We start from the raw sequence: 26,048 nt of genomic DNA on the forward strand, positions 1-26,048 counted from the left end.
AAGGAGGGGGAGGGGGAGGGGGAGGGGGAGGGGGAGGGGAAGGAGGGGGAGGGGAAGGAGGGGGAGGGGGAGGGGGAGGGGAAGGAGGGGGGGGAGGGTTCGGGGAAGGAGGGGGAGGGGAAGGAGGGGGAGGGGAAGGGAAAGGAGGGGAAGGGGAAGGGGAAGGGGAAGGGGGAGGGGGAGGGGGAGGGGGAGGGGGGGCATGCCCACTCTGCCCTATGGGTTAGCAGGCCACTTTTTATCTCCCCTTCCCCTTGTGGCTGAAGTGGAACAGTCAGATGAATTGCATAAGTTTCATCATGCATTTGCTTGTCCACATCCTTAATCCTGTAAATCTGCCCCTCACGTGTTCTAGGTGAGCAACTGCTCCAGTATAACTCCAGACTAGGGAACATGTTTGTCACTTATTGGTATACTGTATGTATGTATTGCTTCTGTCAGCCTTGTGCCTCACATTCTATAGCACATATACCTTTGTGGATGAATTTTCATTCTTAACTAGTTCAAGGCCTAGTCAATTGTTTTAAATTGTTTGAAAACAAAGGCCACATTCTTGTCTTGAAAATAAGTTAGGTAACAACAAGATATCTAAGTATCAATATGTGTCCAAAATTAAGTTTAAGGTACTGAGGTGCTGAATATTATGGTATTGCTTCAAACTTTACTTCCAACACAAAATCTAGGCCTTGTTTACATCCTTTAATAAACCACACTTGTTGCAGTAAGAATACCTCTGTTAAGAAAGGGGAACAAGACTAAAAGGCTAAAATATGCAAAAGAACACAGAAATTGGACTATGGAACAATGGTCAAAGGTGCTTTGTACTATTGAAGGATATTATCTTCAAGTATTGCTCATCCTTGTTAGACAGCTTTTTGGGTCTTCCAGTCTTGGGTTTGTCAATTACAGATGATGTTTCTCTTTACTTGTTGATTATGCTTCGGATACCACACCTCAAGTGATGCAAGCTATTTCACTCAATGTTTTTCCTTCTTTATGCAAGTCAAGGTTGTTATAATAGTAGAAAACACTAGTGGAGGCTTTGAGTAAATTGCTGATGCTCATAATGCATCAGAGTAGAAAAATACAACATGTCTAAAACTTACAGCAGTGTGTGGATAGATAGATAGATAGATACAGAAAAGGCATACTATATTTCTGGGATATATTCGTTTTTAGAAATGTTCTTACTCCAACATTAACTTGAGTAAATAAGGACAAATAACAATGCAAATCCTTTATTTGCTTAATGGGTGGGCAGGTCACATGGTGGCCAGCTGTTCAGCTCAATAGAGGACAACTGACATTACCAAGCCTGTAAAAGCAGACTGCATTTAACTCTTAATGAAATTCTGCAGTAATATTTCTGAAATTTAACATTTACAGGAAAGGCAACAAAGGCTACAAAAAGATAATTTGCAACTAAAACTGTTAACAAATTAAAATGCAAAGTTATGATTACTATCTTATGAAAGGAATGTTACATGCATTGTAATAATAAGCCACATTATTATATGGTAATACTTGCACTATATTGCATTTTGGATGCTTAGCAAACATATACTAACAGAATACCGATATAATGTTGCAAATAAATGTGCTTCCTGAAGCACGTTAAGCTGTGATGTAGAATTACTGTTTGACATAATAATTGTATTACATAAGAGGCTTACTGTGGCATGCATACAAAAGCATGAGCAGTCTCCCTTTCTGCTTGGTAATATGCAAATGGTCTTAACTGAAAATGCAAAACGATCTGAAACTTTATGCTACTGCTGGTGCATAATATACTGCTGGAGCATAATGCAAGCTTAAATATACTGTAATCTTAGAACTGGAAAATGTTGTTTCCAATGTGGTTTTTGAGCAGGTTCGAATATCTTTACCATCCACAACAGCTGAAACTTGTGGATCAAAATAATGTGTGTTAACAGGTATGTTTTTAAAATATGACAGATTGCACAGTACCCATTGAACATATCTTCTATACATTTGCTTTTTTCATATATTCTGAGGAATATATCACCATTCCAACTAATGTATGGAAAGTCACATGACAAGGGCCTGTGCTTTTTTCTTTTTTTAGAATTGGCGTGTTTGGGGAAATCACTAATCTGTTTAAAAATAAACTTGCCTTTACTATGCAATAGTTTATTGCATACTTATTTTCATTTTTATTAAAATAAGAAAAATGGCTTTAAAATTTTGTACGCCATTATCATCATTTATTTTGGTTTATTTTCTGTGGTCAAATGTCACAAACGATTTAATTTGAACTAATGTGAACGATTCAGACACCAGATAACCATTCAAACAAAGGTAATCAATTTAAATAAATGCATCTTTCTGGTTTTTCTTCATAAGGGCAGGATACTACCTACAGAAATGTGTATTTTTATAACCCTCTCATAAACCACATATTGGTGATTCTCTTTTTAATCACTGACTACAAGGAACTAAGCTTTTTTGTACATATTACTTATGTAGGCACATAATAATACTGCCACCTTCTGATCAACATATGGTACTGTATATAGTAACACTAAAAGTAGCCAGAGAAACCAGACATAATAATACTGACAAATGTTTACAAAGTCATGAAATCACTGTCAGTCTGGGTGTTTGCATGTATTAACTCTCGATTATAAAGGGAAAGGGAGCCATGTCACTGTAGCTTCTTAAAATAACTGCATAGCAAAAAAATAAAATAAATCATCACACTGAGAGTTGCATTAAGTGTGTGTGTTGCATGTCAAAAAGCAATGTCAGAATCAAACTGCATTTTTAAGCACAATATATATTAGCCGTCTCTCATTCACACCAAGCATATCAAGATATACATTCCATTAGTAGTAGAGCAAAGTTACATTCCTGTCTAATTTACAGCTTGATCAGCCATCTTGTATGAAATGGAAGCAGGGAGTAAACCATATATCACGGTTTGTATTTCCATTCATATGGAAAGTTTAAGTCCTTTTGATCAAAACCCTCATATGCCCACAACTCCCAACAATAATTAATTTTGAAAATGTATCTTAGGTTATTATGGGCCCCCAGATTTCAGGTTTGAATTCCACAATGACCTAAAATGTGCAATCCTGCTGAATTACGTAAAACCCTGCTTTAAATACTAATGGAAATTAAAATGTTAAGATCTTGCTATTGTCATAATTTAGTTTCTCCAGGTTAGGCATGCAAGCAAACTGAATCATTGGGTGAGACCCACACAACAGGATAAGGGTGTCATCTCCGGGTGGTGGCATTTGATCTTTGATAATCTCTTCATTGATGAAACCTTGGCTGTACTCCCAGTCTGAAAGGCATTAGACAACAAAAGGATTTAGAGATCTTGGTTTTACGACACAGCTGATATTTTAACTGATACAGGTGCAATTCCACATCGTAATGGAGTTGGACAATCATGTTATTTAAATAACAAAGTCACTTAACCAACACTAGCCTCTAACATCAGGAATTACCAGTGACTTTAAAACAGTTTGCAAACTAATTGTACCAAGCTGGTCTGTATGTGTTTCAGACTAACTGAAAATAAGGCAAGCAAACTATAAGGCAAGTTGCTATAACAACCGATCCAGAAAATGGTTAAACCTAATAAGCAACTAATTTAAGTATTCATCTCACATCTGCAGTGACTCTTAATTCTGACACATTTACATTACAGCTCTATAAACCAGCCAATGGTGTGATGGATTAACCGTATCTACGGATTGACATTACATTTATGAGCCTCTGACTGATGACTTTTTGCTTCTAAAGAACCTTAAACACAAACCATTTCTACTTTGTTGTAACTAGTTTTAGTCCCGCCAGGCTTCAATGAATGGGAACCTTAATTACAATGATCCTGACTCTCTTACCCTCAGGAGCTCGGTCTAGGGTGTACCACAAATGAAATCGTGATGGATATTTTACTGTGATCTCCTCCAGCTCTGGCCGCAGCAAGATATCCTTCTCTGTCTGGAGACAAGTAATAACAAACAAAGTAATCATTAGTCTCCTTTTTTGTTTCCTCTGTTACTGAAAAAAAGATAAAATCATAAAGAAACCTACAGGGATGTGAAGAAAATTCAGATTGGAATTTCCCTTTAAGAGAAACAATGAAATCCTCATCCGCCAAATACAAAAAATACTAAACTTAATAGGGGAATATGTCAGCTATTGCTTGACTAATGAAGAACTAAAACAGAAATATCCATTACTTCCAATTCACCAAAACAATGTTGGTATGAAGTCTCAAAAAAGATCTCCAATGTTCTAGCTTACCTGGTTTGCAAACAGCAAGTAACAGACAGTTTTGTCCTCTGGGTCTTTCATAATTGCCCGGATTACCTGAAGCATGGGTGTAATCCCTAAATAAGAAAAATAAAAAACTGTGAATACATGAGAAATATAACTGCTTATAAATCACACACACCAATATTAGCTTTTTTTTCTAATGCAAATAGTAAGACACTATATTATCCCTTATATTTATTTTATACTGTTGTTGTATAGTTGACTTGTAAGAAGTGACTAATATTAATAACATATACTGTGTGATGGGTCGCTACAGCAAAGCATAAATAAAATGACTTCACACACTACAAAACTTACCCGTCCCACCAGCTATCATTCCAATTTGTTTGGCAGTACTGATCGCTGGATCAGATTTATTATCAAGATGAATGGCAAACTTCCCTAAAATATGAAATGATACAATCGTCAGGCATGCGCATTAGTAATGATCTTTAGGAATGATAAAATCTTGTTTCCTCTCTCTCTCAATTGTTTCACTATTATTTCTCAATATACAATTGTTATTGCTTTAAGGCTGTTGGATACCTCAAATTATAAAAAGCTGAAAATAAAAATAAAGTCATTGAATCCTTAAAAAAGCCCTTCCTGTGCCAAATCCATAGTCAGTAACTCAGGTTATTTTAAGAGGATGAGGCACAGCTCACCTAAAGATATTTATCCCAGAAAAGCAAGAGAAAGAAAACAATACAATATCTTATATTACCAGGGTTCAGATTACATAAACACACACAAAAAGAAATGCATGAAAGAGAATCATACATCTACTTGCTATTACTCCACAGCTCACCTTTCCCCTGGTACACAAGCAGCCCGCTCGGTCCCCTGAAGTCAATGGCGTCTCCAATACGAAGGCTTTCCAGGTATTGGGACATTTCCCCTCCGTCAGGAAATTTGGGGTGGACATTTTTGTAATAAATCTGAAGCAAGAAATAGAATTAAGCAATGAACCTTATGCCAAGTCACAGAATGCGAGTATGCTTTGATAGGTATAATAGTCTAAGCAAAAATAAGTTAGCTGCTTTAGTTATTTTTATTGAGGTATATTCTTATTTCAATATATTTCAGTCAATTACTAAAGAAAACTGTATTCAGACTCACTAATGTGACAGCTATGGCCAAAGGTTTTGCATCACCCCATAGAATTAACTAATTTTGCTTCATAAAGACTAATTAAACCTGCTGAATAATGTTACGGTAACATACTGAATTGCATACCGCTTTGTAGATTTCAATATATATAAAAATGTAAAAATGTGACATTTCATAATCTAACAAGAAATACTTTACTACTATTATGGCTTCTGGTAGGCTTTTGCAATATCATTTTGTAGTTTCTTTATTATTATTATTATTATTTATTTCTTAGCAGACGCCCTTATCCAGGGCGACTTACAATTGTTACAAGATATCACATTATACATTATTTCACATATCACATTATTTTACATACAATTTCCTATTTATACAGTTGGGTTTTTACTGGAGCAATCTAGGTAAAGTACCTTGCTCAAGGGTACAACAGCAGTGTCCCCCACTGGGGATTGAACCCACAACCCTCCGGTCAAGAGTCCAGAGCCCTAACCACTACTCCACACTGCTGTTTCTTTAACTACGTAATGTTAAATAAAAGATCTAAATTACAACAACAACAAAAAAAAAGAGATGTCTCAATCCTAAAATTCTAGGTGATGTAAAACTTTTGGCCATAGCTGTCTTTTGTCAAGAATAAAGTTCAGTCAATTCTGTTTTGAAATAATAAAAACAATCTTGGATTTACTAATTGTGTAACTTAACTTTAACCTTGAACAACCTGCAATACATGACCTGGCATTGACAACTGAAGAAACTCTGCACTCACACAGAATGTAATTTGGTTGTAACTAAACCATCCACTGGGGTGTGGCAATTAATATGGGTTGCTAACAGATGTTTTAGTTGTTTTTCTAATGATAATGGCCAGCTTTTATTTAAAATACATTTCATTATTTTAAGCTGTTTTTTTTTTTGTAATTTCAGATACTGTTCAGCCTAGTATGCAATAGATAACCCTTACTTTCACGACAAGGTCCACGTACCCCTTGTCATCGTCACTTGATACTGGGGTGTAGGGTCTCTCGACAAGATCCCCATTTATCCTGGCAGACAGGTAAATGTGCTGTCCTGGAAACGAAATGGGATTTAAAATGCATTGAACAAGTAATAATAATACTAACAACAACAACAGCAAAGCAATCCTAATAATCATCATCTGGAATGTAAACAGTTGCTATACAATGCTGGCTAGAAAATCATGAAAATAAATCAATATACTCACGTATTCACGTCCAGTCCATTTCAAAGACCTTAAATATTGAATTTTATCAAGTTCCAGGCCTGCTATAGTCACAGGTGTGAAAACCACTGTTTAAAAGCTTTACTCACCAATGGGAAGCCCCAGAACATGATCAGGGGACTTCAGTGCAAAGCGGAATCTTCTTGTGTTATGACTTATAATCTGGAAATTAAATTACATTCCTTTTAACTTTACAAATAACAGAAAAGTAATAATAATCAATTATTTGTGATTTGTAACCAAAAAAAAAGTAAAAACTAGGGCTGTCAATTAATTGCGTTCATTTTTTTTAGATTCATTTTTTGAAGGCATGTTAATTGCCCTCTGTCTTGACCCTCTCAGCATACCGTAAGTCATTTCCTGCTGCACTTTTTTAATATACTTGAGTGCATGCAACACAATAAGTGCAGTTGTCATTTGAATAGAAAGTCACGGAACTGCACAATGGAGCAAAGCACTAAAAGTGAAGGACTTATGAACAGGAAGTTTATTTAAAAAAAAACAAACTTTCATCCTGTATCTGTTAGTTCCAGTAAGTATCACCGAATGCATCTAGTCTGCTGTACCATCTCTGTTTTGTAAACACGCCTTCACTTCTCAATATACACTTTCTATCAGTTCTTCTGCTTCAGGCAGCAACATCAGAACAACAATTGAAACCCGTCAGTTTCAACAGAGTACTTTATTTTTTTTTGTAATTCAGGATCTCTGCAAGCTACATCATGTCAGTACGATACAGGGTGCCCCACTTGAAAGTAGCCCCGTATTTCAGTTAGATGTTGGCATTCAGTCCATGTCCACGCTGGGAGTGACATTTATAAACTGAGTTTGTAATAGTGAGGCTTCCTGTACATGTCTGTGCTGCTCCATCATGTGATTATGTATTTATTATTAAATTTGTATTATACTGTTGCAAAGTGGATAGCTATCGACTTTTCATTTGAATTCAATTACCAAATGTATTTGTCTACAATTAAGAAACATATAACCATTACTCAGTGAATGCTTTGTTTTATTTTGATATTTTCAAGTTATAAAAAAAACAAATGTAACACCATTTTAAAGGAAACTGATAAGAAAATATAGGCCCTACAGTTTAATTTGAAATGCAGTAAGGTGAGTAATAAACTGACTCCGTTGTGATTGAGCAGTTGATTCAAACAATTTAACAGCTAATGCTGAACTTTTTCTGTGTAAGTCTGTAAATAAATATAAAACCATAAAGAGGGGCCAACAAAATAAATCCAGAAATAAGGAATCAAGGTATTTATGATGCACTGTTTTTTGGATGATGTTAATAATACTATTACTAGTAAAAGTAATAATAATGATGATAATAATAATAATAATAATAATAATAATAATAATAATAATAATAATAATAATAATATCAGTAATAAAACACATTTGAATGAGATGGATGCAGTAATTGTATCAATTAAATATGTGATTAAAACCAAGATAAACTGAGATTAATATTTTTAATCGCTTAACAGCCCCAAAATGTTTTATATTAACCTTTTTTATGTTTAAAACGCATGGTTTGCATGTATTTCTTGAATAAATATCCATGCAAAGTTTATTTTAAATTCAGGAAAGCATGCAGCCTTCTGTACCTTACTCTACTCATTAGATTGTCTGAGGGTGGAGGAGACAACCAAAGAGTGTTTGTTGGGAAAATACCTTTACCTCTTTATCAATCAACTTCAAGCTGTACTTCACATTGGGATCCTCAAGGGTTATTGGGGCTCTTTTCTTTGCAAAGAAAAATCTTAAAACAGCAGCAATCACATATTGGATTGAACCAATACCACTTCTAATGAGCTGAAAATGAAAGGAAGGAACAGTACTAACAATAGCAATTGTAAAATCAGAAACTTGGTACATAGCAGACAGTACATTTTCTAGATCAATCCAATACAATATCCATTATTTATTTATTTGTTTAATTTATTTAATTAAATAGAAAACCCGGAGGCATTTACTTTTACTAAATGGTATATGACATTATTAACATTATTGTTATAGTAATATTAACCATACATAAAATACAAGTTTACATTAATTTGTTTTACCCGAGTAAATGTACAAATATGTAAATATGTTTTTTTCTGTTGTTTTTTGTATACAGACATGTATTTTCTATTTTTCATGATGTGCTCCACCCAAGTCCTTCGCATTCAATGCCCAGATAGGAAACTGCGGCATTTTGGCATGACAACACAAACTATGTAAGTTGAAGGAGAGTGGGAGTGCAGATACGCCTTGTTTTTTTCCTCAATGTTTTTCAGTTGGCACTCTTTACGTAAATAACTCTGTCTGCAGCTCTAGGAACGGGCACAATCATTAGGAAGTATATGGAGCTGTATAGTTATTTTTAATGTAAATTCCACTACTGCAGGACACATTTGTCCGTATACTCCCCGGTCTGTGCAATTTCAGCGAATAACGATATTATTTTGAGTTACTATGCTGCAGTTGTACAAATGTACGTGGTGTACTATAACATTATTTGAATACTTGCAGGTTGAAATACAAAATTATGGAAAACAAAAAGACAACGAAATAATTACAGTAACTCAACCCACTAATGTTGTACAATAAACTCCACAGCGCAGCTTTAAATGAGGCAAGTAAATTACTGAACATAGGCGTTTAAAACAGTCAGAAAATGCTCACTAGCGAAATGTCGATATATTTCTGTTATTTTATCTGGTTGAGAAAAATGCAGACGCTGGCTGCTAAAAAGTAAAATTAGCACATCATGAAATTACAATAATAATAATAATAATAATAATAATAATAATAATAATAATAATACTTACGCCACTTATAAAAGACCACATTTGCAATCCTCTTGCTTCAAAAATGCACACAACAATTTACAAAAACACAAACAGAAATTGAACAGCAATGTTTACTTTCCAACTTCTCTTCCAGGCCCCACCCACGTTGTTAATATTTGTATAGTGATTGGCTAAACTGCTTACTACTCTTGCCAAAAAAATAGCAAACATTTCTGCAAAGCTACAAAATTAAGAAACCAGCAACAAGCAGCCACACCCTATGAGGTGCCTCCTAATGCCTTTTACGAGGAAATGTTGACAGTTTAGGACAAACCGAGGTCGTACTTGTTTTGTGATTGGATCAAATTTGCCAACAAATCTGATAGACATTATCTTGCAGCTGCAGGGATCCTTGCCACAGTTGAGAATCGTGGGTTGTGTGACTGACTGGTGTCATATATGCACGTCATTAGAATTTTAGAATCATCCTATCCCCACAAACTAGAACTACTAAAAATAATTTGAATAAACACCCCCACTCCCCTCCCTCTGAAATGGGTTGGGCTCGTTTTGAAAGACAGTGCCGCTTTTCTTTCTCGTGAGACTTGACAACACAGATCCTCAAGAGAAAGCTACAGTACATCCAAATAAAACGTAACGCAAGGCGAGATAGAAATTGGCTGGGTTACAGAATGGCTAAAGGGTATGCTTTTCATAATTTCTTGATATATTGTTTTTGTGTTATCTAAACTACGAGTTAAGAAATGTTATTATCTGACAGACATGTATCATTTTTAGTACAGTTACATCTGTACAGTTAACTTTCTGGGGTGTTATATTGAACATTTGCATCTTTACTATACGAATTTAGATCCATGTTGTTATTACTTTATATATATATATATAATGGGACGGTGAACTTTTAGTTTTGTGTGTGCGTGTGATGTGAAGTATTCTGGATAAGAATTTAGGTTTTCGGTTTCAACAACTCTCAGATTTCGTGAACGGCCGTTATTAGTTATTAAAGCTAGCTTTAGGCAAATTGCATTTTGTATCTGGCCGCACCCATCACGTGTCTCTTTTGTTTATTCAAAAACTTGTTGAATAAAAGATACTAGACTTCGAGTCGCAGTTCAGTATGTACTCTATAGATTTTTAAAGTTATTTTTGCTGTACGCCAAAGTGAATGAGCAGGGGAACCATCTTTAGAACATCAGATCAAATCAGATGTGCGAGACAAGCGTCCTGTCAACAGTGTATTCAAGTTATTACATGTATGCCTTGTGTCTGTTGTTAGTTAAACTTTCCATTATCATTACAATCAATGTAACCTCCTTCCATGTCTCAATCAGATAATCATGAATTGATATTTCTAAAACCTGGAGGATTTTGCCAGAGCAGATGTAAATACTCGCACTGTTTCGATCATTAAAACGGTGCACCTTCTGAGGTATGAAAATTAAACTAGAGTGCATATGAGGCTTGTAGTAAGGGGCCTAGATTAATTATTTAGACAGCAGTGCCACATAACTGCAGTTGTTGCTGGGTTGTGACATGTATTTACTGTGAAATTACTTGACTTAAAAGCCCCAATAGTATTAACCTGCACGAAGTTAACAGCGAATTTGCAACAAGGCTGCCAGTCAGGTGGAGATTAGGGTTGAAAGGCATGTACAGGACATCAAAAACCACATCCGGTGGTTAAGTTTAGTTTCGTGAAAAACTGCTTTCATAAGTTTTTGACTTCTCGTGATTTCTCTGGCTTCCAGACCATGTCAATTTCACAATGGCGTCTGTGTGCCACTTCCAGAGTTAAACGTTTTTAAAGAATGCAAGAATATGTTTCCTATGCTTTCTTCCAATAAGGCAATTTATTAAGGACAAAAGCAAATATTAAGAGATCCTTGTCTAAAGCCTTATTCCCACAGAAAATGCAGGGTCAGTACCGGCACTGATGCCACAATTTGTTTTCTAAATTCTATTTTTGCATAACAACAATATTGCCAGTTACGTGTCGGCAATTTGGCGGCTTACCCCCATTTACACAGAAGGCGGATATTCTTGCGTTAACGTAATTTGCTAGTGTTCAGTACCGTGATCAAAACAATGATGCCTTTGGTACTTGTCGTGGTATGCGTGATATTTTTCACTATACTTTCTGAAATACACAATAGACTAATAAAAAGATTGGAAGACATACAGAGAGAATTTAGCCATCACTTGCTTTTTATTGTCATTAACTTTATTACTATTGTGGAATACACATTAACGTCTCGCACAGTTCCATCAAATTGTGCATGTATCTCTTCTTTTGCTCTGATGGTCAAAAGCTCCCTTACTTCTTTTTTGGACCAATTAGTGCCAGGGTGACTTGCCATCAGAGTTGCCAACTATTTTTACAAAAATCCGCCCACTTCTTCCTGAAAACCTGCCCAAAACCGGTCCAATCAGGAGCGTAAGTTGTGACATCAAAATCAACTCTGATGTTCCATATTGTAATAAATAGCAACTACTCTGTTTTCAATTGCAACTTTTTTGAGTTTTATGTGTTTAATTACCAGGCATCCTAGGAATCCATTTGCTGCGGAAAAACACAGATTTTCTATGCTGTCTGAGAATTTTCATTTTTACACTTGCAAAAACCATGCAAGGATTTTTTTGTTTGTTTGGTAACCAAATCAATACACTTCTCATATATAATTATTGACATGGGCAATTTTGCTTTAAATTTAGTAAACATACTTGTTCAATAAATCTGCTTGTGGTGAAGGAGGCACACTGTCAGTGTCACATTCATGCTGAAATCTCCAGTTTACTTCAGTGTCCAGTGCGTTTTTATTACTCAACAAGATGTTTAAAGATGCTGAAGACTATAGAAATCGCACCTAAATATCAGGTCAGTGAGATTGGCAATAACCATCCAGGTGACAAAGACTAACTCAAGATAAACTAATATAAATACAGTTTTTTTGTTTTTTATTGTTAGTACACCGACGTATTTGTAAAATAGGTACCCGCCAAAGCCATTTTTTCAATCACAAAAAATACAAGCCCAGTTGGGTGTGAACCCGCCCAATCTGGCAACACTGCTTGCCATTTTGTTGGATTCTTCAATCAACACATGGCAGGAAAAAAAATAAAAAAAACACAAAATACGGTGGCTGTGACGGCATTGCAGTTTATTCTGAAAGTAATGCACTTCAGTATCTGCACTGTGCTGCCACTGAACCCCCTCACGAGATGGTTCAGTGGCGGAATAAAGTGTGGCTGAATTTTACTGGCATTTTATAGGACGCTGTGTGGTCCAGTGGTTAAAGAAAAGGGCTTGTAACCAGGAGGTCTCCGGTTCAAATCCCACCTCAGCCACTGACTCATTGTGTGACCCTGAGCAAGTCACTTAACCTCCTTGTGCTCTGTCTTTCGGGTGAGATGTAATTGTAATTGACTCTGCAGCTGATCCATAGTTCACACACCCTAATGTAGATAATGTAGATTTATATATTTTTCAACAGACAAGGTGTGAACCAGGAACTGTCTGCGATCCTGAACCAGCTATGGGCAGCTGATGAGAATCGCCTGAAGCCTGGGAAAGATTACACAATCCGCCTGCAGGTGTGGCTCTGCGAGTGGAAATTATTCAAAGGAATTATAATGCATGGTTTTAAGTAATTGCTCTTGCTTCTCATTATCATCATGGGGCCATAAGCTTTAACTGATGAGTCATTTCAAGAATGATCTTTTAAAGTCTGTTTTGGTGGAATAAGTACAGTTTTGTAGGCATGAAACTTCTGTAAACCGCTGTTAAAGAAACCGTCTAGAATGGCTTCACGTTTAATCCATAAACAACAACTTCAAAAACATTATCTCTTAACCATGCATACACTAACTCAGTTGACAGTCTAGTTTGTAAGCCTTGCTGTTTCATTTGACTTTAATTAGGAATGCTTTTTTTCACATTCTGCTTTACACTGTGAACCCTTTTATTTGTGTGCCATTTATTTGAGCTAATTTTTCTATATCAGTTTAAATTCAAATAAATGGATTCCTGTTGTACTGTATAATACACAACAATACTGTTTATCCTTCGTCTCTTTATGACATCCCGTTTTTAGTTGTAATATGTACTGTAGATTAGGACGTTCAGACTGCTGCTCCCTCGTACTTTGCTCAAAGGAGTTACATTTTACATCTATGCATATAAATATAAGCGCAGTGTTTACACATCAAAGAAATCACAGAAAAACTCCATGAAAACACAATAGTAAGATTACTGTATACTTTCTGTTCAGAACGGAACCATTTACTGTTAATACCATACAGTTAGTCCATATTAAACAACAGACAAAAAGTAAAATACACACTTAAAGAAACACGTTATTAGCAACTTATTACCACTTCTGAAGCATGTCTCTATGTCACATTTAACTTAATGGAAAAACCTAGTTTCTGGTGTCTGTACATTTAAGTGTTGTGTACACCGATAACAATGATTGTAATTTTCTTTTATCTTTTAGGGGAAAGCGGGGTATGTTGCTCCAGGCAGTAACAATGCCAGAGACAGAGCTTCATTGCCTCTGTTCACCTACGTGAATGAGGAGCGGCTGAAAAGCATAAAGACTTATGAAAGTACGTTTTTTCCCTTTTAATGAATAATAAAATAAACTCTGGATGGCCTTAGAGTATTTACTGATACACTTGTATTGCTAGTAATCTAATTGCAATTTGGAGGCTTCTATTGCAGAATACAGCTTCTAAACGCTTTGAGATGGGATCAAATCATATTGGAAGTGAATCCAATTCCATCCAATCAGATTACACTGGCTTCTAACCAGTTGTGGATGTTTTTAGGTACAGGAAGTGGACAAAAAAATGGAAACACGTGGGTAAATGAGGGACACCAAGTATATTGAAAGCAAGGACTTCCACACGGCATGCGTTAATTAAGCAAATAATATCCCAGCATGCTTAGGATCATGTATAAAAATGCTGGGCAGGCCTGGTTGCCTATAATTATGGCTAGCATGGCTGCAAGAGGAGACCTCAGTGACTTTGAAAGAGGGGTATGTGTTGGGGCATGTTTGGCAGGAGCTTCAGTGACCAAGACAGCTCAACTTGCTGATGTTTCACGAGCAACGGTGCCTAAGGTGATGTCGGCATGGAACTCCGAGGGAAAGACATCATCAGCAAAGGGCAACAGTGGGCGGAAGCACATACTCCAGGATCATGATATCCATGCATTAATTCGAAGTGCAAGGCAAAACAGGCGAACAACTGCAGATCAATTGACTGTAAATTTCAACGTGAGGCGCGAGCAGCTAGTTTCATCAAAACGGTCCGCCGAGAACTCCACAGAGCGGGACACCAGTGGCCCAACGCCCTATTAAGTGACTTTACATTAGTGTTTACATTTTTTGGTGCACTACCTATAGTTTATACGCAATAAGATAAACTACAGCCCTAGCTTTGATTTTGCAGAACTAACTGAAAAGCAGAATTTTTACATGAAACCCCCATGTGCATCATGAATTAGAACATCTCAGTAACTCTTGTATAGGCTACATTATGAAAATAAAAGCTATATATGAACATTTTATTGAAATCAAATTGTTCAATACCTATACTACTATTTTCTTCCTTTTTTTCTAAATTGCGGAAAGGGAACAGGCAGCTTATATAAGGAACCTCTGCCTTGAATTGTGGTTGGAAATCTGTTTACTGCTATTGATTCAGAAAAATAATATATACGGGTGCAGGCTGCCATTTTTATAAATGTAATTGACATGACAAAATATCCACAGTATAGTCTTAAATTCTTCTCTTGAGGTTTAAGGGGAAGTAGGTTCCTCTTTTTCTGATCTTAAAATAATTTAATTGCAACACATCTGATGTACTGATTCATTAGGAAAACATGACCACTGTTTAAATTCTGTTCCCAGACAGTTGTGTGTGTTCCATAACTACAAGTGATTGTTGAATGTTGTTGCTCAAAATAAATTGTGTTATTTATCAAATTATGTTTTATTTATTCAATTTTTATACTTGACCCAATCCTGCATGTATTTAATACAAGACAAAAATATATGTCTTGGATAAATAGGAGAAATGCATATTTCAAGTAATGTAAACCGTTGTTTACAAAATTCCTGGCGACCAATAATTTGTGTTTCTTATTTAGCGTTTATATCCCTGCTGGACAACTATGAGATGTCAACTGGGGTTTCGGAGACTGTAACACCTGAAGAAGTCGCCGAGAACAACCGCTTTCTTGATGCTGTTTTAGGGACTAAAGTTATGAAGGTACAGTATGTACATGTACTCAGGTGAACTAACCGTCAATTGAGTTAACTTTGCAGTATTTAATGCTTACCTTTACTGGAAATGTTGAAATACACATATAACATACTGAATAGATTGAGAAAGCTTACTTAATATAAGTAATGTATACTCTTGCGATACCAGGGTCCTATCAAATTCATCTTTACAGTAGTACAGTAATGGGCAAGAGGAACATTGTACAGTAAATGCAACACAAAATAAGATCATAAACCTTTATTTTATCCATGCAATACAGCATTAAGATAGAAAAGCTAGTCTATTATATTTTTTTAACATTGACTTGCATTGAAAAAATTCGGCATGCATAACAAAAGATTGTTTGAGAGAGTTATAACAAAACGCTGTTGTACTGTATCATTTAATTAACTTGAAGTTACACTACTGTTTTCATATTGTTAAAATGTCGTATTATAGTTGTTATTTTTGTTTTTCATGCAGCTTGCTCACCAGTATCTGGTTGGTAAAAAACAGGCCAGGCCAGACCCCAAGGAATTTAAGACCCAGCTGTATGACATCTGGTTTCAGCTTTACAACAGGGACAGAAGCAGCGGGTATGTGTCGTAATCTGAAACCGTGGCTGCGAGAGCTTGATTCCTGTTTAACAACTTTTGCCAGGATAGGGCGAGTGGTGGTGCAATTTATAAAAACAAACACAGTTCAACATCAAAAGAAAACAAAAGAACAGGTTTATTATTTCAAGAACCTACCAGGAGTAGAGCAACATGCTCTCTTTTGTACAGCAAACTCGCCCCTGTAGTCTGTGGAATACCAGTCACGCTGTAACAAGTATTCTTAAAGCACGTGACTCGAGTGATGTGGCTGCCGTACTCATGCTGCCCTCTTTTATCAAGATGGCGCCCCCTACAAAAATGACTCGTGTCATGGTCACATGATCTTGGTAAAAGAATCCTTAAGTTAGCTCAGCTCCCTCTACCTGTCGGGAGGCTGAATTCCAGGCCGAAAACCCCTTGACTGATCGCACAACTACATTTTTAGATCATTTTCGTGTTTCAATTACCGAATTGTGTGGGTCAACATAATAAATATTGGGAACATGAAAGGTTTAAGTTACAAAGCCTTACACACCCTGAACTGTAGTAAAATAGTAAAACCAGATGTAATTTCTTGTAGTAAACCCCAACACACCCAGACACTGCCAGTTGACATTAACAAAAGGGAACACCGGGATAGACAGAGGTGAAGCTCCTCTCCTGAAAAGGAGTGTGTCTTCATTAGGAGTGTGCCAGTATTTTAGGCATGTTTAATTGCCTGACTGTTACTTGCTGTCTGACAGCATTGTAGACTGTTGAGCTGCACTGGACTGTACTGGACTTTCCAATGTGTTTGTTTGTTTTTTTTTCGGCCTGCTTGCGAATAAAGCTTTGTGTTGGGTTCAGCGAGCAGAATGTGTGGCCTCTCCTTATAAGGTCTAGAGAAAAACTGTGAAAGGACTGAGTGGTCAGTTGGGCAGGAAAGACACTCCCACGCAAAAAGCTTATAGTTTTTAAGTGCACAAAAGCGGGGACAGTTCACCCTGCTGTTCTACTCCAGGCTAGGGACACTTTTACACTGACTATCCATCAGTTCATGCAGCTTTAAATATATATACATATTCTTTATAGAGCGGACTCCTGTGGATTTGAGCATGTTTTTGTTGGAGAGACCAAATATGGCAAAGAAATCATGGGGCTCCATAATTGGATTCAGTTCTACCTGCAGGAAAAACATAACCATGTTGATTACAAAGGTTATAAGGCAAGAGACAACAAAGACACGGTAAGAAGGTATTTCCTCTAAGGTATAAGAATAATGCATGCATATCTTAGCCATGTTTTATTTGTACTACAGTAAATATTTATGTCTCACTACTAGTGAGGAAGGCTAATATAATAACACTTGGGCATGAAGGCCACCATTTTGTTGGGGAAAACTATGAAGAAATAAACCCAAAGAATTTTGTCCAGTTTTACTGGGGGGAAAAAAAGTAAATAAGGATGGAGAGGCAGATGTATGCCAGATACTAGGGATGGGAATTTTAAGCATTTAAACATATAAACTCTAAATAAGTGGTTAAACGCTGAATATTATGCTAGATGTATAACTGGTCATGTGATTTTTGTATGTATTTATTTGAGTAATTTATCATCATACACAGCATTCCGTCGCTGTGGTGCCATATACCTCGTTTCCCTGATTACTATTTCCATACCGTGTCAGTATGGTACTTAAACAGCACAGTAATGAAAGCATGCCAGTGTCCCCAAGAAATATATAAATCTGTGTAGATAACAGAAATGAAGCAATATGTACAATGGTAACCATGGTAACACGTGGTATTAAAAACACTTGTAGGGGGAAAAAATCGTGAAAGACAACGTAATGCCCGCTATAGAAGATTTACATTATAACTGAACAATATTAAGTTATGTAAAGTTATATTGTAAATACACATTGGTTTTGCATAAAAACTCTTTGACAATAATGTTTTAAGTTTAATTATTGATTTTATTTACAGAAAAGTTATGAATTATTGAACTATTGTACTTCATGAACAAAAAATGAAAATGACCAAAAGCAGAATAAAAATATCAATGAACTATTTACATAGAAGGCAGCAATCTCACGGACAGTATTGCATGATAGCAAACTTTTCTGCTACAAGCAAATCTACAAATCGCTGTTTTTCAGCTGCTGCAAATCTGTGACTTTTCCTCTATCTCGCTTCCGTTTCAATATGAGCCTTGTGAATGGCCAAAATGCTTTTCATTTTTCTTCTTCACAGCACCAGGAAACATTTATTTCTATTCCGGTAGGCTAGTGAGATAAAGTGACACTTATGTTCCTAACAGCAGTATTCAGTTGCTGTTTATATCAACATTTTAATTTAAAATCCTCCCACGGAGTTCTTTGTTTGTTTACCAACATTTTTTCAGTTTCGTTACATTGGTGCACTGTGTTCATCCTGTAGTGGGCGCAGTATGGTTCAGTCCACACAGGGTAAACTCTTTTTTTAAATATTACATGCAGGACAGCCGCTATAAGATCGTTACCTTTATTAAAAATTTGCACGGATGAATCGGATTTAATCTATGGTTAATCAACTAAGCCCATAAATTAACTGATCAAAAATTTGAATAGAGACAGTCCTAATTTCAATATTTACCTTGGTGTGCACGTGTTGTTGTTGTTGTTGTTTTTTTTTTTTCTTTGCAGTTAAGTCTTTGCAATGTTAAAACGTTATTTGCTTATTTAAGGGTTCTTTATTTCGACAGTACTAACCAGGACTGTCAGTGTACATCATGTAATATAAAGAGTGTGTGTGTATGTAGATATGGTACATAACATTTAAACGTTCATAAAAATGTACCAAAAGCACTTCCCTACCAGATCAGTTTCTCCTCATCGCTCTACAGTGAACCCTGCTGGCCAGGCACCCAGTGAGCTCAGAGCTTACCTGCAGGGCTGGCCTTAGTCCTCCAGACATGATCGTAATGTTAGCTGTATCGAATTTTATGAGTAATAATAAGTATAAAATTAGATCAAAGCCCTTGTAAAAAAGTTTGACGCCCCTGGTTTAAAGCTTGTTTTACTTGTTTTCCAGCCCGATGAAGACGATCATGTTTTAAGCCTTCAGTTCAGCTGGAAGGGATTGGTGAAGCCAGTCGGCAGCAGTTTCATCGGGGTGAGCCCCGAGTTTGAGTTTGCAGTCTACACCATTGTTTTCATGATGTCCCAGGATAAAGTCACCAGTGCAATCGTGAGAGTGGATGAGTATCAGCTGGAGGTGGTTGTGTGCCGTCATGGGAGGTGCATTGGAACGTCCTATCCAAAACTTCTGAGCAGCAACAACAGGCAGTGAAATGAAGAACACTGCAGATGGTATAGAAGATTAATAAACCTATAGTGGTATAGAAGATTAATAAACCTATAGTGGCATGTGTAAATGTTGTTATTTTTTAAAATATAAGTTCTATATGTTTTAAACTGTTTGCAAACAAAGTGTATTCAGAAGTACATGTCTGGGTCATTCATTTCAATAAATGAAGTATGCTTTAAAGTGTTATATGCTGCAGCTTTGTGTTCTAAAGTGCCTTGTATGTATTTTTTCATTTTGTGATTTTAAATGAACATTTTTTTTATTATTATTTATTTATTTATTTTAAAATTTAGTCGTTGCCAATTTTATTTTATTACTATTTTCTCCCAATTTGGAATGGCCAATTATTTATTTTTTTAGGCTCAGCTCACCGCTACCACCCCTGCACTGACTCGGGGGGGGGGGGGACAACGCAGCTCTCGGGCAGCTTACAGGCAAGCCCGCAGGCGCCCGGCCAGACTACAGGGGTCTCTGGTGCGCAGTGAGCTGAGGACACCCTGGCCGACCTAACCCTCCCTCCCCCTAGGCAACGGCGCCCCCTGGGAGCTCCCGTCCACGGTCGGCCGTGGAATAGCCTGGGCTCGAAACGGCGACGTCCAGGCTATAGAGAGCATCCTGCACTCCACGCGGAATGCCTTTACTGGATGCTCCACTCGGGAGCCAGCCTTAAATGAACATTTTGACTAAATACATTTAATTTATTTTATATCTGTGTAATTCAAAGTATTGGAAACCCTCTAACACACCACGTTTCTTAACAACACACAGAAATGTATGTAACACCTATTAAAGTTCACAGGGAAATTGAGAAATAAAGGTCACCAGTGTTTCTCCATCAAGCATGACTATCCTGACATAGCCACAAGGTGGGGTACTTTCTGTATACTATGAAGCTCTAGTGTGTTATATACTCATGGTGTTTCTCATTGTGTTCATCTGACTTGTACTATGAAAGAGCTTGTCTATACAGTACACTGTATTGTACATGATTTGAAAATGAAACAGAATACATATCATCTGAGACCTAGCTTGAACCTGTTTCACTGTTACAATCAGCTCACATTTTGTTTTGTTTGTTCTATCAGGAACATTTTGAACACACAAAATTACACATTTCAAATAAAAACATAATGTGATTATTTTTAAGCAATATATATATATATATATATATATATATATATATATATATATATATATATATGTGTGTGTGTGTGTAAATATATATATATATATATATATATATATATATATATATATATATATATATATATATATATATATATATATATAAACATTACCACTGATTAAATATGCAGCTTCCGGTAACCAATGCCCCATTTAACTTGTTTCCGTTGGGAATAATGTGTACGTAACACCATCTATTTTAATGTGTAAAATTGAGGCTTAGTTTAATAACATGATTCAAATACACGTATTGTTTATGTTGGTTAGTTTCTGAAATCGTATTTATCTGTTGTTTAGGTTGGTAAGTAAAAAAAAACAATGAATGTCCTCGCAGAGGAATTTGGGGACATGCGCCCCGAGCAGTTTGCAGCTCCAGTAAATACAGTTGAGGTAGGTGGGCTTGTGAATACGAAATAGAAGTAAACACGCGGGTTAGCACGGTTATAAAAAGGGAACTTGTTCAAAGTATATAATGTATTAAACAATGAAAACTGAACGTGTTTGATAGTCTCCACAACTGGATTGCAGTATAAAGTAATTATACTAGTAGTGCAATACATTATAAAGTTAACCATGTTCCCGTTTATCAGTTTACTTTAATAAAAAACACACACACACACCCCCTTCATACATCAGGACGAAATGCACTACAGAAAAGACATCATTAGTATTACCCTAAGGAGTGGCCTTTCCAGATGTGCTGAACACAATACAAACATAGCCACTGTATGGAAGTAGTCTGATCTGCAGCAAGCATAGCCACTGTATAGAAGTAGTCTGAGCTGCAGCAAGCAAGCTGGGAAGTGCGCATTATGTTGCCTGGCATCTTGCACCACTGGCCCAGACTACTTTATTATGAACAACACGTTAAAAAGTCAAACATTTTAAAATGCATACTTTGCAGAGGTTGCAAGAAATATAATGTTGACACTAATACCCCAATTGTAAATTATATTGTGTTACAGTTATTTTATGTATCTTCATAGCCAGTGTAGTGCTTGCATCCAAATATGAAAAATAATATTTTTTTTTGTTTTTGTTCTCCTCACAGGAGAAATGGAAGTTGTTACCAGCCTTCCTGAAGGTACATATCTTTGTTGTTGTTATGTTTTCTGAAATGTATTAAATATGCATTTTGGTGTTTAATGTTTTACTGAATAGCAACTTCACTTAAAAAAAAAAAAAAGAAAGTGTACAATTACTGTACACATTTAGTGTTGCTGTTGTATCAGACTGGCTGAAATAGAGCCAGAGAATTGTTTAACTTCCTTTGCATTTGTCACTTATAGGTGAAAGGACTTGTGAAACAGCACATTGACTCCTTCAACTATTTTATTAATGTGGAGGTAGGAATTCTTTATGATGATGTCCTAACAGTAATATATTTCTTTAATTTACACCATTCTGATTCCTTTTAATTTGTGTTTTCATGCAGATAAAGAAAATCATGAATGCTAATGAAAAGGTGATGCAGATCCAATGTGGTATTTAAAGTAGGTGTTTTCTATATGTAGAGAATTTTTGAAAATTGTGTTTGTTTTTATATATTAAAAAGTGTATTTGATCTGGCCGTATGACTGTGATTTTGCTTTATGCTTTTCTTGGAAACAAAGTGATATCTCTCAAGAGACCTCCCTAGAAATTAAACTAAAATGCAGCATTCCCAATCTGCATTTCCATTATTTTGCTATCTGCCAAGATACAGTGCCTTGCGAAAGTATTCGGCCCCCTTGAACTTTGCGACCTTTTGCCACATTTCAGGCTTCAAACATAAAGATATGAAACTGTAATTTTTTGTGAAGAATCAACAACAAGTGGGACACAATCATGAAGTGGAACGAAATTTATTGGATATTTCAAACTTGTTTAACAAATAAAAAACTGAAAAATTGGGCGTGCAAAATTATTCAGCCCCTTTACTTTCAGTGCAGCAAACTCTCTCCAGAAGTTCAGTGAGGATCTCTGAATGATCCAATGTTGACCTAAATGACTAATGATGATAAATAGAATCCACCTGTGTGTAATCAAGTCTCCGTATAAATGCACCTGCACTGTGATAGTCTCAGAGGTCCGTTTAAAGCGCAGAGAGCATCATGAAGAACAAGGAACACACCAGGCAGGTCCGAGATACTGTTGTGGAGAAGTTTAAAGCCGGATTTGGATACAAAAAGATTTCCCAAGCTTTAAACATCCCAAGGAGCACTGTGCAAGCGATAATATTGAAATGGAAGGAGTATCAGACCACTGCAAATCTACCAAGACCTGGCCGTCCCTCTAAACTTTCAGCTCATACAAGGAGAAGACTGATCAGAGATGCAGCCAAGAGGCCCATGATCACTCTGGATGAACTGCAGAGATCTACAGCTGAGGTGGGAGACACTGTCCATAGGACAACAATCAGTCGTATACTGCACAAATCTGGCCTTTATGGAAGAGTGGCAAGAAGAAAGCCATTTCTTAAAGATATCCATAAAAAGTGTCGTTTACAGTTTGCCACAAGCCACCTGGGAGACACACCAAACATGTGGAAGAAGGTGCTCTGGTCAGATGAAACCAAAATCGAACTTTTTGGCAACAATGCAAAACGTTATGTTTGGCGTAAAAGCAACACAGCTCATCACCCTGAACACACCATCCCCACTGTCAAACATGGTGGTGGCAGCATCATGGTTTGGGCCTGCTTTTCTTCAGCAGGGACAGGGAAGATGGTTAAAATTGATGGGAAGATGGATGGAGCCAAATACAGGACCATTCTGGTAGAAAACCTGATGGAGTCTGCAAAAGACCTGAGACTGGGACGGAGATTTGTCTTCCAACAAGACAATGATCCAAAACATAAAGCAAAATCTACAATGGAATGGTTCACAAATAAACATATCCAGGTGTTAGAATGGCCAAGTCAAAGTCCAGACCTGAATCCAATCGAGAATCTGTGGAAAGAACTGAAAACTGCTGTTCACAAATGCTCTCCATCCAACCTCACTGAGCTCGAGCTGTTTTGCAAGGAGGAATGGGCAAAAATTTCAGTCTCTCGATGTGCAAAACTGATAGAGACATACCCCAAGTGACTTACAGCTGTAATTGCAGCAAAAGGTGGCGCTACAAAGTATTAACTTAAGGGGGCTGAATAATTTTGCACGCCCAATTTTTCAGTTTTTTATTTGTTAAAAAAGTTTGAAATATCCAATAAATTTCGTTCCACTTCATGATTGTGTCCCACTTGTTGTTGATTCTTCACAACAAATTACAGTTTCATATCTTTATGTTTGAAGCCTGAAATGTGGCAAAAGGTCGCAAAGTTCAAGGGGGCCGAATACTTTCGCAAGGCACTGTATCTGATCCTATTGACATCAGCACCCTGTGTACTGTGGTAAAGCAATACAAAAGCTACCTACATAATTAGATTTTTTACAGGTACCTCAATATTTATGTGGGAATGCCCGATGTAGAGGAAAGCTTCAATGTAACAAGACCAGTATCTCCACATGAGGTAGGGGAAATATTTTCAGATAGACTAGTGGTGTGAGAACATGTTGATTGCTGCCTGTATGTTCTGTATAATCATATTTTCATTATTATTATTTATTTCTTAGCAGACGCCCTTATCCAGGGCGACTTACAGTATCTGTGTAAACAAATCCAAACCACTACCTTTCATTTAAACTAGTGTGATAGACAACTCCATTCCTTTATGCCGTTACCCATAATGCCTTGTGTCTAACTATGGAGGAATTCCAGAAGTCCCTTCTTTTTCAGAGGTCAAAATTCAAAATCAAGTGGTTATTGTCCATTCCTTTCACGTGTTCCGTTCCTGAGCACCCCTCCCTAGTTTTTTCAGAGTGATAATATCAAGATCAGCTATTTTACATGACACCAGAATCTCGCAAGGTATTATGGGCAACTCCAAAAAGTTAGTCTTTTACAAATGGTTTTCCTTTTTGTTATCTTTAAAAATATAATGACCTGAATGGCTTTGTGCAATATGGTAGTTCTCATACACAGTTAACAAAATATACTGACTTTCTTGATTTAATTCTCATAAATTCAAAATGCTGTACTCTTAAATGATCTTTTCATGCTGTGTGGTCCAGTGGTTAAAGAAAAGGGCTTGTAACCAGGAGGTCCCCGGTTCAAATCCCACCTCAGCCACTGACTCATTGTGTGACCCTGAGCAAGTCACTTAACCTCCTTGTGCTCCGTCTTTCGGGTGAGACGTAATTGTAAGTGACTCTGCAGCTGATGCATAGTTCACACACCCTAGTCTCTGTAAGTCGCCTTGGATAAAGGTGTCTGCTAAATAAACAAATAATAATAATAATAATAATAATAATAATAATAAATTGATACATTCTCTGAAAATGATGTACCTTCACTAGAGAAACCTTTCATTTGTTTTCCTTTTTAGTGTCGCCTGAGAGACATGACCTACTCTGCCCCAGTTACAGTGGATATTGAGTATACCCGAGGGAGTCAGAGGATCATTCGCAATGCCTTACCCATTGGCAGGTTGGACATCAGTGGTCTTGACTTTGAAGTGTAGAGCCCAAAGTTTAGGTGCTTGTTACCATTTAATATCTAGACCCTTAGCTTTAGCATATCCATTTTACTTTCAGACTACCAGAACATGAAAATTCATCAACGTGTTCATGTAACTGAAATTTAGCAGTTGATACCTTTATTTTTTCTTAGAATGCCAATCATGCTACGTAGCTCCAACTGTGTTCTCATGGGGAAAACTCCAGCTGAGTTTTCTAAGCTGAACGAATGCCCTCTTGATCCAGGTAACTTCTTGCTTTTCCCCACTGAAACATTTGTTGTTTTATTATTATAAATAGTTGTTTAGGTTAATATTAGGTTTATCAACAATTTGTCAGGAAAATTTTAATTTAGTACGTTTTGTTATTGGAATAATACAACTTGTTTACAAATAAGGATTAAACAGATGTACCGGACTGAAGAGCTTTTCAGCAATAATGTAATAGCTCAAATGATTGTGGTTTTAACTATCGTTTTTTATGCTGAATAATTATTTTTAAATTGGAGAATAAGTATGCAGTAGTTTACTCTTTTGAATTAGATCCTGTGTGCTGCCTTTTCATGTATAAAACAGCAGGAAAGTGTGTGTGGTGTGGCCTATTATCCTCTACCAGCCATGCAGACCACTAGTAGAAACGGGTGAGTTTATGGTTAAATGTGTAGGTAAAAAGTCCATGTG

General features: G+C 36.6%; 2 protein-coding genes and 1 pseudogene across 3 annotated transcripts; 2 read left to right on the top strand and 1 right to left on the bottom strand.

Annotated features, from left to right (window-relative positions):
• Positions 1 to 1,222: 1,222 nt before the first annotated feature.
• Positions 1,223 to 9,869, bottom strand: LOC117415994 (NADH-cytochrome b5 reductase 3-like). Of its 2 annotated transcripts, XM_034026995.3 has the most exons (9): positions 9,475 to 9,869; positions 8,339 to 8,473; positions 6,739 to 6,811; positions 6,371 to 6,477; positions 5,105 to 5,234; positions 4,615 to 4,698; positions 4,285 to 4,370; positions 3,879 to 3,978; positions 1,223 to 3,313 (listed from the first exon to the last, which is right to left on the bottom strand). In XM_034026995.3, exons 1-9 carry the CDS (start codon positions 9,493 to 9,495, stop codon positions 3,141 to 3,143), a joined length of 909 nt encoding a protein of 302 aa, XP_033882886.1. In that variant the 5' UTR covers positions 9,496 to 9,869; the 3' UTR covers positions 1,223 to 3,140. The 2 variants fall into 2 exon arrangements, with proteins under 2 accessions (XP_033882886.1, XP_033882887.1); XM_034026996.3 differs by lacking the exon at positions 8,339 to 8,473.
• A 120-nt stretch (positions 9,870 to 9,989) lies between these two features.
• On the top strand, positions 9,990 to 19,834 carry LOC117415996 (poly(U)-specific endoribonuclease-like). The gene is made up of 7 exons (XM_034026997.1): positions 9,990 to 10,138; positions 12,948 to 13,047; positions 13,950 to 14,061; positions 15,611 to 15,732; positions 16,210 to 16,322; positions 17,394 to 17,547; positions 19,373 to 19,834. The coding sequence occupies exons 1-7, from the start codon at positions 10,128 to 10,130 to the stop codon at positions 19,628 to 19,630; spliced, it is 870 nt and encodes a 289-aa protein (XP_033882888.1). The 5' UTR covers positions 9,990 to 10,127; the 3' UTR covers positions 19,631 to 19,834.
• Positions 19,835 to 21,028: 1,194 nt separating this feature from the next.
• Positions 21,029 to 26,048, top strand: part of LOC117415997 (DNA-directed RNA polymerase III subunit RPC2-like) — a 76,775-nt pseudogene continuing 71,755 nt past the window's right edge.

This window comes from Acipenser ruthenus, chromosome 7 (genome assembly GCF_902713425.1).
Source record: "Acipenser ruthenus chromosome 7, fAciRut3.2 maternal haplotype, whole genome shotgun sequence".
Classification (NCBI taxonomy): domain Eukaryota; kingdom Metazoa; phylum Chordata; class Actinopteri; order Acipenseriformes; family Acipenseridae; genus Acipenser; species Acipenser ruthenus.

Bases quoted from the DNA above. Each gene is read 5' to 3' on its own strand.
- LOC117415994 (XM_034026995.3), bottom strand. From the start codon at position 9,495: ATGTGGTCTTTTATAAGTGGC. The intron at 4,371-4,614 runs GTAAGTTTTGTA...TTTCTTATTTAG, and splicing joins AATGATAGCTGGTGGGACGG to GGATTACACCCATGCTTCAG. The intron at 3,314-3,878 runs GTAAGAGAGTCA...AATGCCTTTCAG, and splicing joins CCTAGACCGAGCTCCTGAGG to ACTGGGAGTACAGCCAAGGT.
- LOC117415996 (XM_034026997.1), top strand. The intron at 13,048-13,949 runs GTGTGGCTCTGC...TTTATCTTTTAG, and splicing joins ATTACACAATCCGCCTGCAG to GGGAAAGCGGGGTATGTTGC. The intron at 15,733-16,209 runs GTACAGTATGTA...TTTTTCATGCAG, and splicing joins TAGGGACTAAAGTTATGAAG to CTTGCTCACCAGTATCTGGT.